Source organism: Bos taurus, chromosome 15 (genome assembly GCF_002263795.3).
Source record: "Bos taurus isolate L1 Dominette 01449 registration number 42190680 breed Hereford chromosome 15, ARS-UCD2.0, whole genome shotgun sequence".
Classification (NCBI taxonomy): domain Eukaryota; kingdom Metazoa; phylum Chordata; class Mammalia; order Artiodactyla; family Bovidae; genus Bos; species Bos taurus.
The window spans coordinates 82144309-82162671 of record NC_037342.1 but is presented as its reverse complement, the minus strand read 5'-3'; the positions used below and the strand labels follow the sequence as shown (position 1 = coordinate 82162671).

The following is an 18363-nucleotide window of genomic DNA, read 5'->3' as shown; positions in this document are numbered from 1 at the left end:
GGCTGATCCAGGGTATTCGAAGGAGAGACGGCGTAGGCGACCTATTTATTTAAATATTTACCAAAGATATAAAGAGTAATAGAATGAGGAGAGCTCAGTAGGAGAATTCAGTGGAGAAAAGAGGCTCAGTAGCTTGGTTTACCCCGGAGACCAATAAAACTTCAAGACAAGAAGTTTGCACCACTTACATAGGCCGCAGGTATCCTTCCGTTCTCCCGAAGGAGAGGAGACACTGAGGTCTCCCAGGTCGGATCTTAGACATAATATGCCCAGGCATAATTAGCAAGCATGGTGGGTTCCGCGCTCCAGATGGAGACTCAGCCAGAGTGAGAGAGAGAGCGACATGGGGAGACCAAGTTTCGGTGAACAAGGCCCGCACTTTATTTTCCAAAGTAGTTTTTATACCTTAAGTTATGCATAGAGGATAATGGGCGAAGGGGTGGAGTCATGCAAGGACAGCAGTTCCTGGTCCTAATCAAAGCCAGGCTTTCAAACTTATCATATTCAAAATTTCAGGTGATTTACATCATCTTCTGGCCAGGAGGCCTGTTAACATTTTAAGAAACTTATTTTTCGCTAAAGGTGATTATTCCAAAGTCAGGCACCAGCCTCCAAAAAAGCATTGGACAAAGCTGCATTCCTATAGGGCAAAGGTGAGGTGGGCTCAATCAAGAAAAGAATTAACTCAAGGGTCCAAGGTTACAAACATTGAGGCTACTACTTACATTTCTATACACACATTATATCAATCAATACACTGCCAAGGACACAGTGGGTAAGGAGTATGGAGACTTAGTAGCAAACATTGGCCCAATAAGTGAAAAACCCTTCACCAATACAATTTCTAATCAATCTTTTAACTACTCATAGGATCTGTGTTTAGACAGTTTAGAACATCTCCTGCCTCTCACAGTTGGGAGGCTCTGAACAATCACATGTGGCCAGAAAAACCTATTCAGGCAGGCTAGAGGATATCCAAAGGAGTTTGTAGGTTGAAACACTGTCACACCCAGGAATTATTAACTGGAGCTGTAAGCTAACTGTTTTTTCAGAGAGAGGTAGTGGGGGACAGCCCCCTGTAAAGTCAGAGGTGTAGGTGAGAGCACAAAGCAGAAAGTAGGCAGACTCTGGTTTTGGGGGTAGATGCTCAAGAATTTCCAGGGGGACTCCTGAGGCTCGATCCTGCCTTTGTGTATGCCGAGCCTCCTTCCTCATGACCATTGCCATGGGCGGAGTGCCTCGCGCTGGCTCCCGGCAGTGATAGAATTCTAGTTGAGCTATTCCAGATCCTGAAAGATGATGCTGTGGAAAGTGCTGCACGCAATACGCAATATGCACTCAATATGCAATATGCCGGCTCCCGGCAGGTATTATTTCAACAGAAGAACTCTGAGACAGTAAGATCTACAAACATCTGAAAGGTCAGGCAGAAAGGGGTTGTTTCATGGAAAGGAGTCAGCAAAGTTTCATGGAGGATCATTCTGAATGCCAGTGTTGGCTTGGGCTGAGGGTGGATCACAGCCAGAGGACTGGGTGCAGGAGAGAAGACGGATTAACGTTTTGTCAAGCTTTAATCTTTGTTAAGCTGTTAGAACACTTTGTTGCGATTGTTAAGCCGGGATAAACCGTCCACCTAACCATGTAGGAAGGGAGAGTAAACAGAAAGAATCCAGTTCTTATGCCCTTTTATGGGATTGTTTGGCTTTTTGTTTGTTTGAAGTTTTTTTTATCTTGACTTCTATGAGCTGTTGAAGATGGGGAGTTTGAAGGATTAGTACCTGGCCTTGTCACAGACAACGTGAGGGTCACGGTGAGTCTTAAGCCCAATGGGAGAAGGGCAGTTCCTTGCAGGAAGACACTCAGAAACACGAAGGGAGTGGCGGGTTTGTTGTTCTGTTTTGCTTTTTAACCATTGCTGTTTCCCAGGAAACAGGGACTTGGGCATCTTTGTGTGTCTTCCAGCACTTCTCATTCCTTGTCTGTCGATCCTCTCTTAGGTTAAGGGACCTGCCAAGATGTTCCATTTACAAGGCCCACAACTGCTGCAGATGTTAGAGAAATCCTTGAGGAAGAGTCTCCCCGAGTCCTTAAAGGTGAGAGTGGAGCATTCTTAAGGGGGAAAGGGCTAGGGACAGCTTGAGGGAAGGTGGGAAAGAGAACAAGGAATCCCTGAGCACTACTCTGTGCCAAGCTCACCCACCTGGCTGCTCGTTTGGTTTACCTCACCTATCTGCAAGGCAGCTATGTCATGTCTGTAGAACCAAAGGAGAAAGGCAGGCTCAGTCATATGACTTGACCAAGATCATGCCGGTGGTGAGTGGCAGGGCTATGATTTGAACCCATTGTGATCTTTGTTGTGTGATGATGCCAAAGCTTTCCCTCGTGCCCTTCAGCTCATGTTATGTAACTCTGGAAGTTTGTTTTTTTTTTTTCCAGAATTGGCAAAGTCGATGTTTATTCTTAGCAAAGAATCAAGTGCCTGGTGAAAAGTTATCCATTATGGTTCTTCTTTGTAATTAATAATTGGTCAAATTCTGTTTTTTCGTCAAACCCCAAGGATTATGTTTAACTTTGAATGAGACAGAAATTGTGTTTAACGAATGATCTTGTACCGTAGAGAAGTGGAAGTGTTTTCCTTGCAGTAATATATATTACAAAGGGAATAGGCTATTACTAGAGATAAAGACTGCCACTATTATGATAAAGGAATCAATTCACCGAGAAGATGTAAGAAAACCTGAAATGCATACGCCTGGCAACAGAGGCTCAAAGGACATGAGACACAAACTGAGAAAACTGAGAGAAGAAATCTGGAAGGACACAGGCGTGAAGAGCTCAGCACTTCTCGCTCAGTGATTTGTAGAATAAGCAGAAAACCTATAAATACATATGTGAACTTATTGTATATGAAATACTATGAACCAACTTGAATAAACTGACATTTATAGAATACTTCCCACAACCATGGCAGGGTACATGCTATTTTCAAGTGCACATGGAATGTTTAGCAAAATAGACCATATTTTTTAAAATTTTAGAAGAATTGAAGTATAGCAAGTACGTTCTTGAGCAATATAGAATTAAACTAAAAAAAAAAAGCCCTGAAAGATAGCTGGAAAATACCTGAATTTCTAAAAGTATACAACACACTTCTAAATAAGTCATGTTTAAAATTACAAGGAAAATTAGAAAACATTTTAGTTGAATGAAAATAACAATACAAGGTATGAAAAGCTTTGGGATGCAACTAAAGCAGTTGATAACCGAGAAACAGATAGCATTAAGTGCTTATACTAAAAAAGAATAACAGTCTAGGGACTTCTCTGGCAGCCCACTAGTTAAGACTTGGCACTTCCAGTGAGAACGATTTTCAATACTAAGTCCATACGTTTCACTTTGTATATTCTGTGAAAAGCATGAATTACCAAAGGTCACTGAAGAAGAAATATGCAACCTGAATTGCCCTCTATCCATTGGAGAAATTGACTTTGTAGTTTAAAACCTTCCAACAAAGAAAATTCCATGCTCAGATATTGTCAGTGGCAATTTCTACCACACACGTAAGGAAAAAATATCACTTCCACAAAAACCCTTGCAGAATAGAGCAGAGGAGAAAACACTTCCCAAATCATTTTATGAGTCCAGAATTACCCTGACACCAAAACGAGAACTACAGAACAATACTCTCTGTGAACAGAGATATCCATTAACAAAATAATATCAAGTCAAATCCATCAACATATCAAGAGGATAATACATCATAACCAAGGGAAGTTCATCTTGGAAAGGCAAGGCAGATTCAACATTCAGAAATCAATCAGTTCAATTCACTGTTGTCAACAGACTGGAGAAAAGCCATAGATCTTCTCTCAGTAGATGCAGAAAAATGTTTGACAGAATGTAATATTTCTGATAAAAATAAAACTCTCAGCAAACTCGAAATAGGAAGGAATTTCTTCAACCTGATAAAACGTGTACTGGAAAAATCTATGCCTAAGATTAATCTAAATAGTGAAAGATTTAGTATTCTTGCTAAGGTCAGTAGCAAGGGAAAGATATTCATTCCCACCACTCCCGGTGGGAATGGTACTAGATATCCTAATCAGCACAATAAGACAAGAAAAAGAAATAAGAGAAATACATATTGGAAAAAAATAAAATAGTGTTTATTCACAGATGGTATAATTGTCTAATGAGAAAAATCTTAAGGAATCTACCAAAATCCCAAAGCTCCTAGATGTACAACTAGGTTTAGCAAAGGCCTTAGGGTGAATACACAAAATACAAAAATTGGTTTTCTGTGTACTCGCAATGGACAATTGGAATTTATAAGATAGACAAAAACAATAGACAACAACAACAAAAACCCTTAAGTATAAACTCTGTTAGCATACAGGGCTTGTCTGGAAAATAAACGCTTTTCCTTTCAGTGATGAATCACAGCTCCAGACTTCTCAGGGCAGCATGAATATGATGTAGAATTTAGTAGAGTTAATTATACTGATCATGCTGATGGGAAACCTGAAAGGAATAGCATCATATTATATCCCTTTTTGGCCGGGGGTTTGGGGGGAGCTTCCCTTGTGGCCCAGCTGGTAAAGAATCCACCTGCAGTGCAGGAGACCTGGGTTCCATCCCTGGGTTGGGACAATCCCCTGGAGAAGGGAACGGCTACTCACTCCAGTATTCTGGCCTGGAGAATCCCATGAACTCTATAGTCCACGGGGTGGCAAAGCGCCGAACGCGTCTTCTCCTTGGTGCCCTGTCACCTTGTTTAGGGGTCGTGTGTAGGCTGTGCCACGGGCGCTTAGTGTAGCCAGAGGCACGCTACACTGAGGGGTAGGGCAGGGAGCTCTTGAGAGGAACAAGGTCAGGAGTCAGACGGCTTTGATCCCACAAATTCATTGTTTTCTGGGTAACACTGCAAAAATCTCAGTGCTCTTGCATGTAAAATGAGTAAAACCAGAAAGTAAATACTCTTGGTAGACACTCCTCAACCTTGAACAGGGTTGTGTGTGTGTGAGTCGCTCAGCTGTATCTGACTCTTTGAGACCATGGACTGTAGCCTGCCAGCCCCTGCAGTCCATGGGATTCTGCAGGCAAGAATACTGGAATGGGTTGCCATTCCCTTCTCCAAGGAATCTTCCCAACCCAGGGATCACATGCAGGTCTCCCACTTTGCAGGCAGATATTTCATCAGTTGAAACACCAGGGAAGCCCTAAGCAGGGTTATCATTACCTTGCAGAGATGTTTGGAGGGTTAACTAAGATATGATAAAATTAATAGCCAATATTTCTTGCTGCTGCTGCTGCTGTTGCAAGTCGCTTCAGTCGTGTCCGACTCTGTGCGACCCCGTAGACGGCAGCCCACCAGGCTCCCCAGTCTCTTGGATTCTCCAGGCAAGAACACTGGAGTGGGTTGCCATTTCCTTCTCCAATGCATGAGAGTGAAAAGTGAAGTCACTCAGTTGTGTCCGACTTTTAGTGACCCCATGGACTGCAGCCTACCAGGCTCCTCCGTCCATGGGATTTTCCAGGCAAGAGTACTGGAGTAGGGTGCCATAACACTTGCCAAATATCAGGAACTACACCATGTATTCAGTATAACCTCAAAAGTATTTTTTCAGGAGGAGGAGGAGAAGGAACTAAATCAGTTAGGTGCCTGAATAATTTTTGTCTTTACTGGAAAATTTTTCCAAGTCTACTTGGAAAATTTTTCAAGTTAATTGTTTTCTTTTATGCTCTATGTCTGGGGTTTGAATTGTTATTTACTTTTTGTGTTAAGTGGATCTCAACTTTTTGGAGAAAATTCTTGGCACGACTAGTCTTAGCCCAACTCTACTGTAAGGCAAAGTGACTCTCAATATGAGATCCTCAGTTTTAATGAGGTTCTTTTCCTCTCTACTCACCTGATTCTTTGATGACATAGCTTTTTCCCCATAAGCAGAAATCTAGGTTATCTGTAAAATTTATCCTTGTTACAAATGTATGACCTAAAACTCATTGACTAGTTGCTAATAAGTCTCAGGTGAGAGAAAAATCTGAGTACTGCAGCCTGAAGGACTGCCCACCTATCTCCCAAGCAGAGGAAACTAAGTGGGTGTAGCTCACCTGTGAGCTTCAGTCCCTTCCCTTTGCAGTGGCTGCCTGAGTCACTATGTTCCGGTTAAATGACACTATCACGGGCACAGAAATGTGTATATAAATGCCACTGGTTCTAAACGTCATGTGGAAAAGCATGTATTTTATTTTCCTTAAAACTGCATTTAATTTCTATATTGAGCATCTGCTAATGGCAGAAATTTAATTTATAAAAACTCAGTAAAGTCAAAGTTTGGAAAACAAAGTCAAAGTTTGCCTCTTCCTCTTTTGCCTTAGTCTGACATTAACATTTCATGGCAAGAGTAGGGAAGCACGGGGTGAGAGGTGGTCCTTTGTCACTGAAATAGTCACCATTTCCTTGGGCCCTGGTCTTTGGCATTCTTCCATGCCTTCTGCTAAGGCATCTTGTTTCAATGCATCTAGGTCCTAAGGTCCACCCTTGTATGGATTGCTGTTTTTCCTCTCCCCACAACCACGTGGCTCATTCCAGTTTGGACAATCTCTTTCTCAGCCTCTTCAATGTTTTGAGGACACCAATGTTTGAACCGGAGGTTGCAAAGATTAAAAAAATTGCCCAATAAGTGTTGCCCTTGGACCTTGGCCACCAAAGCTTGTGTTGTTAACAGCATGCTTTGTCTCTACTTTTTACATAGAGGGGAATTCATTTAACCTTTATGGAAAGTGATTCGGAGATGTGTGCAAGAAATATAGAATATTTAAACAACAGTTGGTGTTTGACCCAGAAATTCCCCTTCTAGAATTTGTAATATCAGACATATTTGCAAAGGTTTATGCAAAAGCAATGTTCATTGAAAAATAAACTGTTAAAAATAAGAAAACGCTGAAATGACCAGCAGACAGTAAAGTTGAAGTAGTCCTTCCATGTAATGGATGTTATGCAGCCATTAAAAATGATTGTATAGATTTCTGTTTATTGATGTGGAAACAAGCTCATAGTATAGTGTGTATGTGTATGTGAGGGGGACAGATGTTAAGTTAATATGTATTAGGTAATTAATTTCATGTTTAAGAACTGTATGTGTGTGTGTTAGTCACTCAGTCGTGTCCAACTCTTTGTGACCTCATGGACTGTAGCCCACCAGGCTTCTCTGTCCATGGAATTTTCCAGGCAAGAATACTGGAGTGGGTTGCCATTCCCTTCTCCAGGGGATTTTCCTGACCCAGGGATTGAACCCGGGTCTCTTGCGTTGCAGGCAGTTTCTTTAGTTTCCCTGACTGAGCCATCAGGGAACCCTGAAAACTATGTGTGTGTGTAAATAAATGGAATAAAATGGAAAGATATAACACTAAATTCTACAACGTGTTAGTAGATGATTTTAATTTATTCATTTTATTTACCTGGATTTTAAAATATACTAATAAAATTTTTGATCTTCCCTGGTGGCTCAGACAGTAAAGAATCTGCCTTCAAGGCAGAGGTCTGGGTTCTATTCCTGGGTTGGGAAGATCCCCTGGAGAAGGAAATGGCAACCCACTCCAGTATTCTTGCCTGGAGAATCCCATGGACAGAGGAGCCTGGCGGGCTACAGTCCATGGGGTCAAAAACAGCTAGACACGACTGAGCGACTAACACACACGCACACAGTATAATGTTCTCACAGTTTGACCCCAAAGTCTATTTCCATTTGGAGTAGTAAAGTAGAACCTGAAGGCCAAAATAAAGGCATATTAGGTACTTAACCTAATTTCACAGAAATAAGCCTTGTCCTGATCAAACAGGGCGCTTCACCATCGCTTCCTGATAAGCTGACCCTCTCACTTTCTCGGGATACGGCAGGTTTACGGGGTCGTCTTCCACATGAACCAGGGAAACCCATTCAATCTAAAGGCCCTGGTGGACAAGTGGCCTGATTTTAAGACCGTGGTCATCCGCCCTCAGGAGCAGGTAAGGGGCCAGGGGCAGAATGAATGTGCATCTGTGTTTGCATTCGCTATGCGCCCACCAGGTGCCTGGCAATGTGGGAGACCCTGTGGATACAGAAGCGAAATGCAGTGACAGCGAACAGGCACCTGTGCTCAAGAGCCTCAGAGTCTGGAGAGAAGCAGACAAGCAAAGCAAATGCAGCGAGGTGTGACAAGGCACAGTAAATATCGGAGAAACAGGAGGAGCGCTGGCCAAGAGACGGTTAGGCTACAGAGGTCAGGATGCAGGGCAAGGACCAGAGAGCTTTCACGGAAGACGTTTTGCCAAAAGGGAATTTTGAAGAGTAATAGGTTTTTAACAGGTTGACAAGAACAGAGGTTGCGTTCTAAGCAGAGAAAGGAACACCCCAACATGTGTGAAGGTAAACATGACAACATTGTGTGCGAAGCCACTTTGGTCAAGTCTGACTCTCTGCGACCCCATGGACAGCAGCTCACTGGGCTCCTCTGACCATGGGATTCTCCAGGAAAGAACGCTGGAGTGGGTTGCCATTTCCTACTCCAATGATAACATTAGGGAAATAAAAGGAACAGATTATGATGCTTGTATTTGGGAATATATTTTCAGTACTAGACTTTTAAAAATCACTCAGACTAAGTTGTTAATCTGTTTCAAATATAAATACGTTATCAGATCAGATCAGATGAGTCGCTCAGTCGTGTCCGACTCTTTGGGACCCCGTGAATTGCAGCACGCCAGGCCTCCCTGTCCATCACCAACTCCCGGAGTTCACTGAGATTGACATCCATCGAGTCAGTGATGCCATCCAGCCATCTCATCCTCTGTCGTCCCCTTCTCCTCTTGCCCCCAATCCCTCCCAGCATCAGAGTCTTTTTCAGTGAGTCAACTCTTCGCATGAAGTGGCCAAAGTACTGGAGTTTCAGCTTTAGCATCATTGCTTCCAAAGAAATCCCAGGGCTGATCTCCTTCAGAATGGACTGGTTGGATCTCCTTGCAGTCCAAGGGACTCTCAAGAGTCTTCTCCAACACCACAGTTCAAAAGCATCAATTCTTCGGTGCTCAGCCTTCTTCACAGTCCAACTCTCACATCCATACATGACCACAGGAAAAACCATAGCCTTGACTAGACGGACCTTTGTTGGCAATATAATGTCTCTGCTTTTGAATATGCTATCGCGGTTGGTCGTAACTTTCCTTCTAAGCATATTGAAAATGAAGTATAAAAGTTCCCACATCAAAAATATGTAACTGTATAATATCAATTGATGAATTATTTGGAAGTAAAATTTAAATGTATAGTGATTTTTTTTTAAGTACCAAATTAAACAGAATACAAAAGTAAAGATACTTTAGTTATTGAAATCTAAAAAGGGGATAATATTCACTTTTTAATACAATCTTTAAAAACCAGATTGTTCGTGGTATTAATGGGAAGGGCATTTCTGGGCAACAATTTCCAGCTATTCTGCCCTTGTTGGGTAGTTGTTCTTTGATTTCTTCCTTCAGCTTCAAAATAATCTCTTCATCTTTTATTTGTTAATGTTGAGACAATGTTTTTGAGCAAATTTTGTTTTAGCTTTTTTGGAAATATGAATTATTTTTTAAACAGTGCTTTGCAGTTTACATTTTTAAGGCATTCTGGGTCTTCATTCTGCACAGCTTTATCACATGTGAGAATTCTAATGCAAGGTTACCTGTGTCCATTTCAATATTGTCCTCATAATCCATTTGTTCTAAGACTCTTTGAAACAGAGTAACATTTACTCTTGCAACTGAAGCTTGTCTTTAACAAGATTTCGTTCTTTCTCCTGAGGATTGTAAAATCACTGAAGAATGCACTCTAAACTGGTAAGTGTTTGGTTGATTTGAAATTGTCATGCAGCAGAAAAATACCTTCATCAAGCTTTTCTTACTTGTAAGTGGAATCATTCATTAAATCCATGACTTAGTTGTATGGTGAAAATGATTCAGAAATGATGATAGCACATCAAGAAGAACAGCGATACTTAGTTTGTCAAATAGCACTGTATACTGAAATACCAAACAAGTGTTCCAATCACTGCATATGATCAGTTTGATTTATTTATATTACCCAACCACACAGGAGATGGCAGATGACTTTGATCATTATACCAACACCTACCAAATCTATTCCAAGGATCTCAACAACTGTCAAGAGTCCCTTGCCACATCAGATGTCATCAACTGGAAACAACATTTGCAGATCCAAAGTACGTAAGAGATCTGGGATCTGCCCACTGAGGGGACTGCTCATATCTATACCTGGAGTGTCACTTTATCCTGAGTTCATCCCCTACAATCAGTATTTCCTACTAGACCCCAGACACTCAGCTTGATGGTGACACCCTGTGTCAGCCAACACCATCTCTTCAGTGGAGTTGAATTCAAACATTGCAAACTAAAGGGTTCTTTTAAGAACATGTGAGAAATGTAAGTTCTTTTTTTAAATTTTATTTTATTTTTAAAATTTACAGTATTGTATTTGTTTTGCCAAATATCGAAATGAATCCGCCACAGGTATACCTGTGTTCCCCATCCTGAGCCCTCCTCCCTCCTCCCTCCCCATACCCTCCCTCTGGGTCGAAATGTAAGTTCTTTTTAGATGAGGATTCCTGATATGTTTTGCATACATATTGAAGGTCCCTTAGGGTGACTGGGTGTGAGAGCAGAGCTCCCTCTGGCCTTCTTGCTGTTTGTTGTTTAGTTGCTAAACTGTGTCCAACTCTGCAACCTCAAGGACTGCAGCCCACCAGGCTCCTCTGTCCATGAGATTTTCCAGGCAAGAATACTGGAGCGGGTTGCATTTCCTTCTCCAGGGGATCCTCCTGACCCAGGGATCGAACCTGTGGCTCTTGTGTCTCCTGCACTGGCAGGTGGGCTCTTTGCCACTGAGCCACAATTGGAATGATAAGTCCTTGTGCCATAGACACATCCCCAGTCACAGGAAAAGCTGTCACTTTTGGAATCAGACTCCCTTGGGTGACATCCCTGTTCCGCCTACTATTTGCTTCGTGGTCTTGAGCAAGTAATGTAACATATCTATTTTTCAGTCCCCTCACATATAAACAATGAAGATAATAGAAGTGCCTGAAACTTGCGTCTGGGCTTCCCAAGGGGCACAGTGGTAGAGAAACTGCCTGCCGATGCAGGAGATGTGGGTTCGATCCCTGGGTTGGGAAGATCCCCCTGGAGGAGGCAACCCACTCCAGTAATCTTGCCTGGAGAATCCCATGAACAGAGGAGCCTGGCAGGCTGTGGTCCGTGTGGTTGCAAGGAGTTGCACATGACTGAGCATGCATGCAATACATATGGTTAATGTAAGGATTAAATGTGGTATTAGACCAACACCAGGGCATGTCGAAGGTTGGCTACTATTTTTTTTTTTTAATTTACTTGGGCTGTGCTGGGTCTTTGTTGCTGCCCGCAGGCTTTCTCTAGTTGCAGCAAGTAGGGGCTGCTCTTCGTTGTGGTGTGTGGGCTTCTCGTTGCCGTGGGTCCTCTTGTTGTGGACCACAAGTTCTAAGAAAGCGGGCTTCAGAAGCTGCACCACACAGGCTTAGGCCCTCCAAGGCATCTGCCTGGATCAGGGACCGAACCCATGACCTCTGCATTGGCAGGCGCATTCTTAACCACTGGACAACCAAGGAAGCCCAAGTTTTGCTACGATTTTTTGAATGCCACGTGTCCTCGATTCCACAGTATTTCTAGTGTTATCTCTGTATTGGGTAAGAGCAAATAGGTTGAGGCAGTGATGAGGCCATGGTCACATGGTCGCTTGCAACACCAGAAGCAAAGTTGCTGACTTTCAATCCTGGATGAGTTTGCTGGGAACCTTCCAGAAGCATCTACAAGGGCAGTTACTTCTCCCCTAACTTTACCCTTCTCTAGGTTCACAGTCCAGTCTGAATGAGGTGATACAGAATCTTGCAGCCACTAAACTTGTTAAGGTCAGCACACACAGTGCATTCTCTATGTGATGCCGGAGACAGCAAGGAAACTTCTTCCTTCCCTGCCAGAGACAAAGAACTTACCTGTTGGATATGGCGCACCCAAAGCCATGTGAGTTTGAAAAAAGATGCTCTTTCACCATTGCAGTAGCCTCCCAACTTCTCTCCCCATATTCACTCTTGGCTCCCCGCAATTCATTTCCAGAGCGATGCTTTTAGAGTGTGATGTGGGTTACATCCATTCACCTGCCGAAGAGCCACTGAGGTTTCTCAGCTTGCTGTTGTTGTTCAGTCGCTAAATCATGTCTGACTTTTTGCAGCTCCACAGACTACATACAGCACACCAAGCTTCCCTGTCCTTCACAATCTCCAGGAGTTTGCTGAACTTATGTCCATTGAGTCGGTGACGCTATCTAACCATTTCATCCTCTATCGTCCCCTTGTCCCCCTGCCCTCAATCTTTCCCAGCATCAGAGTCTTTTCCAATGAGTCAGCTCCTCACATTAAGTGGCCAAAGTATTGGAGTTTCAGCATCAGTCCCTCCAATGAATATTCAGGACTGCTTTCCTTTACGATGGACTGATTGGATCTCCTTGCAATCCAAGGGACTCTCAAGAGTGTTCTCCAACACCACAGTTCAAAAGCATCAATTCTTCAGCTCTCAGCTTTCTTTATAGTCCAACTCTCACATCCATATACGACTACTGGAAAAACCATAGCCTTGACTAGATGGACCTTTGTGAGGAAAGTGGTATCTCTGTTTTTTAATATGCTGTCTAGGTTTGTCATAGCTTTTCCTCCAATGAGAAAATGGTTTTGTGTGTGTGTGTGTGGCTGCAGTTACCATCTGTAGTGATTTAATGCCTAAGAAAATAAAATCAAAGTCAAACTCCTCTATGACCTTCCAAGGTCCTATAAGACCTGGAACTCATCCCCCCTCGGACTTTATCCTGTCGCTCTTGCTCACTCCCACCAGCGGCTCTGAGCCTCTTTATACAACTGGATCTCATGTACCCACACATGGCTTTGGGCTGTTGCATTTGCACTTTGTCTTCCCACAATGTCCTTCCCTCTGATCTTCATATACTTGTCTCTTTATTGTCATTCATACTCTCAAATGCCATTTCTTCAGAGATGCCTAGTCCTCTGGTCCTCTGTGTGTTAAAATGACTGGAAACGTTTTACTCACAGTATCATACATCACTGACCATGGAGTTCTCCAGGCAAGAATACTAGAGTGGGTTGCCATTTCCTTCTCTAGTGGATCATGTTATATCAGAACTCTTTACTATGACCCATCCATTTTGGCTGGTTCTGCACAGCATGGCTCACAGGTTCATTGAGTTACATAAGCCCCTTCGCCATGACAAGGCTGTGATTCATGAAGGGGTGTAGGGGCGGCAGAGGATGAGATGGTTAGACAGCATCGCTGACTTAATGGACTTGAATTTTAGCAAACTCCAGGAGACGGTGGAGGACGGAGGAGCCTGGCGTGCTACAGTCCATGGAGGCACTAAGGCGGTGGACATGACTTAGCGACTGAGCAACATCCCACGAACACCTGAAAATGCCTCCACATCTATAGTCTCATTTGATTCTGTTGTCCACCTCAGAGGTAGACAAGATTGGAGACATTATCCCTATTTTCCTGACAGAAACAGGCTTGGATGATGATATACCTTGTTCAGGTCACGTGGATAGTTAAGGGTGTGATGGGCTTGAGTACAGATCTCCTAGTTCCCCATCTCGAGACCCTTTCCAAAGCCCTTTACAGCCTGAAGACGACTTCAGGCTCAGTGTTCTGTGCTTCTGGGGCTGCCTGCACTCTACATCACACCCCTTCTCTGGACTTCAGTTCCCATAGTGGCCAAGGACCCTCTGACAACAACATTCTACGATTCCATGATTCCTAAGCTCTGGCTTTACCCACAGTTGCTAGCATGTGCTTTGGGGCACTCATCTATTTTCTGTTAACCTAGTTTTCTTATGGGTAAAATGCACTCTTATCAATTCCCTCATTAAATGCTGAGTCGCTGCTTTGCCGACAGCAATCGTACTTAACTTTTAGATACTTCTGACTGGTGTAACAGGCAAATTTGGCCTTGGAGGATGGAATGAAGCAGGGCAAAGGCTAATAGAGTTTTGCCAAGAGAATGCACTGGTCATAACACTCTCTTCCAACAACACAAGAGAAGACTCTATACATGGACATCACCAGATGGTCAACACCGAAATCAGACTGATTGTATTCTTTGCAGCCAAAGATGGAGAAGCTCTATACAGTCAGCAAAAACAAGACCAGGAGCTGACTGTGGCTCAGACCATGAACTCATTATTGCCAAATTCAGACTGAAATTGAAGAAAGTGGGGAAAACCACAAGACCATTCAGGTATGACCTAAATCAAATCCCTTATGATTATACAGTGGAAGTGAGAAATAGATTTAAGGGACTAGATCTGATAGGTAGAGTGCCTGATGAACAATGGATGGAGGTTCGTGACATTGTACAGGAGACAGGGATCAAGCCCATCCCTAAGGAAAAGAAATGCAAAAAAGCAAAATGGCTGTCTGGGGAGGACTTACAGATAGCTGTGAAAAGAAGAGAAGTGAAAGAGAAAGGAGAAAAGGAAAGATATAAGCATCTGAATGCAGAGTTCCAAAGAATAGCAAGAAGAGATAAGAAAGCCTGCCTTAGTGAACAATGCAAAGAAATAGAGGAAAACAACAGAATGGGAAAGACTAGAGATTTCTTCAAGAAAATTAGAGATACCAAGGGAACATTTCATGCAAAGATGGGCTCAATAAAGGACAGAAATGGTATGGACCTAACAGAAGCAGAAGATATTAAGAAGAGGTGGCAAGAATACACAAAAACACAAAAAGATCTTCACGACCAAGATAATCACAATGGTGTGATCATGCACCTAGAGCCAGACATCCTGGAATGTGAAGTCAAGTGGGCCTTAGAAAGCATCACTACGAACAAAGGTCGTAGAGGTGATGGAATTCCATTGAGCTATTTCAAATCCTGAAAGAGGATGCTGTGAAAGTGCTGCACTCAATATGCCAGCAAATTTGGAAAACTCAGCAGTGGCCACAGGACTGGAAAAAGTCAGTTTTCATTCCAATCCAAAAGAAAGGCAATGCCAAAGAATGCTCAAATTACCACACAGTTGCACTCATCTCACACGTTAGTAAAGTAATGCTCAAAATTCTTCAAGGCAGGCTTCAGCAGTACATGAACCGTGAACTTCCAAATGTTCAAGCTGGTTTTATAAAAGGCAGAGGAACTAGAGATCAAATTGTCAACATCCACTGGATCATAGTAAAAGCAAGAGAGTTCCAGAAAAACATCTATTTCTGCTTTATTGACTATGCCAAAGCCTTTGACTGTGTGGATCGCAATAAACTGTGGAAACTTCTGAAAGAGATGGGAATACCAGACCACCTGACCTGCCTCTTGAGAAATCTATATGCAGGTCAGGAAGCAACAGTTAGAACTGGACATGGAAAACAGACTGGTTCCAAGTAGGAAAAGGAGTATGTCAAGGCTGTATATTGTCAATCTGCTTATTTAACTTATATGCAGAGTACATAATGAGAAACACTGGGTTGGAAGAAGCACAAGCTGGAATCAAGATTGCTGGGAGAAATATCAATAACCTCAGATATGCAGATGACACCACCCTTATGGCAGAAAGTGAAGAGGAACTCAAAAGCCTCTTGATGAAAGTGAAAGAGGAAAGTGAAACAGTTGGCTTAAAGCTCAACATTCAGGAAACGAAGATCATGGCATCTGGTCCCATCACTTCATGGGAAATAGATGGGGAAACAGTGGAAACAGTGTCAGACTTTATTTTTCTGGGCTCCAAAATAACTGCAGATGGTGACTGCAGCCATGAAATTAAAAGACGCTTACTCCTTGGAGGGAAAGTTATGACCAACCTAGATAGTATATTCAAAAGCAGAGATATTACTTTGCCAGCAAAGGTCCGTCTAGTCAAGGCTATGGTTTTTCCAGTGGTCGTGTATGGATGTAAGAGTTGGACTGTGAAAAAAGCGGAGCGCTGAGGAGTTGATGCTTTTGAAGTGTGGTGTTGGAGAAGACTCTTGAGAGTCCCTTGGACTGCAAGGAGATCCAACCAGTCCATCCTAAAGGAGATCAGTCCTGGGTGTTCATTGGAAGGACTGATGCTAAAGCTGAAACTCCAGTACTTTGGCCACCTCATGCGAAGAGTTGACCCATTGGAAAAGACCCTAATGCTGGGAGGGATTGGGGGCAGGAGGAGAAGGGGACGACAGAGGATGAGATGTTTGGATGGCATCACCTACTCGATGAACGTGAATTTGAGTGAACTCCGAGAGTTGGTGATGGACAGGGAGGCCTGGTGTGCTGCGATTCATGGGGTCACAAAGAATCGGACATGACTGAATGACTGAACTGAACTGACTGTGGGTAGGCACAAGTCCTGGGTCCTTATGGTGTAATTGCTCTTCTATCAGTTTTTGAGGAAGGTACGATTGATAGGTTCACTTTATAAAGGAAGGAGGCAGAGAGACAGCATGTTTCCTGTTTGAAATCACACAGCTTTTGAATTATGAATCTGGGTAGCCTTGTTGCAGAATCTGTGCCTTTCCCTGCACTCTCAAATGCATCATCTGAAGACAATTTGGGGGCAAACAATATGTATAATACTTCTCAGTATGTGTGACTTACGAGTGTTTTTTTTTTTTTTCCTTCTTGTCAATAGTAACCAGGAGATGTTTAAGCTCTCATCAATGGATCCTACCCATGCCGCTTTGGTGAATAAATTCTGGCATTTTGGTGGCAACAAGAGGAGCCAGAGGTTCATCGAGCGCTGTATCCGGGCCTTCCCCACCTTCTGCCTTCTGGGGCCTGAGGGGACCCCTGCCTCCTGGTCCCTGATGGACCAGACGGGAGAGATCCGGATGGGGGCCACGCTGCCCGAGTACCGTGGCCACGGGCTCATCTCCCACATGCTGGCTGTCCACACCCGGGCTCTGGACCAGCTCGGCATCCCCGTGTATAACCACACGGACAAAGCCAACAAAATCGTGCAGAAAGTCAGTCACAACCTGCATCACATCGCCATCCCCCATGGGTGGAACCAGTGGAACTGTGAGCCCCTGTAAAGTGGGCCTCCACCTGAGACAGCGCCGGGTGGGCTGGACATGTGGCCAGAGAGGCAGAGGGCTGGGCGGGAAGGAAGAATGAATCTTCATCAGCGGGGAAGCAGCGTGGGCTGTTTGGGGTGGGAGAGCGGTGAACGGTCAACAGAACCCCAGAGTCCCTGCTCACTGCTCACCCACGGACTTCCCTTTGGGTCTTGCACACCTTCCTGCTTCCTCCACATTCCAACCCTGGCACCCACCACGCTATTCTGTGCTTCTATGAGTTCAACTTTTTTTCTTTTTAAGACCCCCATGTATAAAGAGGGAGGTGATATATGTATAATTACGGCTGATTTGTGCTATTGTATAGCAGAAACCAACACAACTTTGTAAGGCAATTTTCCTCCAATTAAGAAATAAATTAGAAGAATAAAGTTAATGCTTTGAAGAAACATTAAAAAAAATGTCTAAGTGATATCATCTGGCCGTATGCCTGTTCCTGTCTGGTTTATTTCACAGGTCCATAAGTTTCTTGTAACACTTATGGCTAGTAAGGAAGTGCCCATAATCGATAAAGGATGAATGCAACTCCCTATTCCAGTGTTCCACTACTGTTTCCAGCACTGTCGAATTTCTCTCTAGAGTATACGGGGCTCCCCCAGTGGCTCAGTGGTGAAGAACCCGCCTGCCAATCCCTGGGTTGGGAAGATCCCCTGGAGGGAAAACGGCACCACACTCCAGTGTTCTTGCCTGGAGAATTCCATGGACAGAGGAGCCTGGTGGGCTACAGTCCATGAGGTTGCAGAGAGTCAGACACAACTGAGCAACTAAGCACAGCACAGCACAAAACTTTAAGACAACAATATGCTCACATCTCTAATGAATTAGTGTAACACGGGTATGATTATCGGAGAAGAGAGATACTGGGGATGGATGTATCAGTGGTAGAAAAAAAAAATTCTCCAAGCCAATACATTGAGGAAGAAGTACTTCCTCATTTCAGGAAGATGAACTGAAACTGCTGATCTAAGACAGGATTTCTATATCACAGCTGTGATCATCATCATATCACTGGAATTTCCTGAGTACTGAGAACATAAAACAGCACAGATTCCAGTAATAAAGTACATTACCTGCTTACTTTGAAGGATATTTTCACTGAACGTAGAATTTTTTCAATGTTTTTCCTGAGGCCTTTTTTTGCTCTTGATGCACTTCTTTCTAACTTTGTAGTGATAAGAAGCCAAGGGCGA

The 18363-nt window shown here is 43.3% G+C and overlaps 1 protein-coding gene across 1 annotated transcript; it reads left to right on the top strand.

Moving 5' to 3' along the window:
* Positions 1 to 1389: 1389 nt before the first annotated feature.
* Positions 1390 to 17585, top strand: LOC112441481 (glycine N-phenylacetyltransferase-like). The gene is given in 6 exon segments (XM_024975935.2): positions 1390 to 2093; positions 7901 to 8008; positions 10113 to 10239; positions 11918 to 11977; positions 11980 to 12088; positions 16729 to 17585. Coding segments are annotated over 6 exon segments (885 nt in total). The 5' UTR covers positions 1390 to 2015; the 3' UTR covers positions 17132 to 17585.
* Positions 17586 to 18363: the final 778 nt, after the last annotated feature.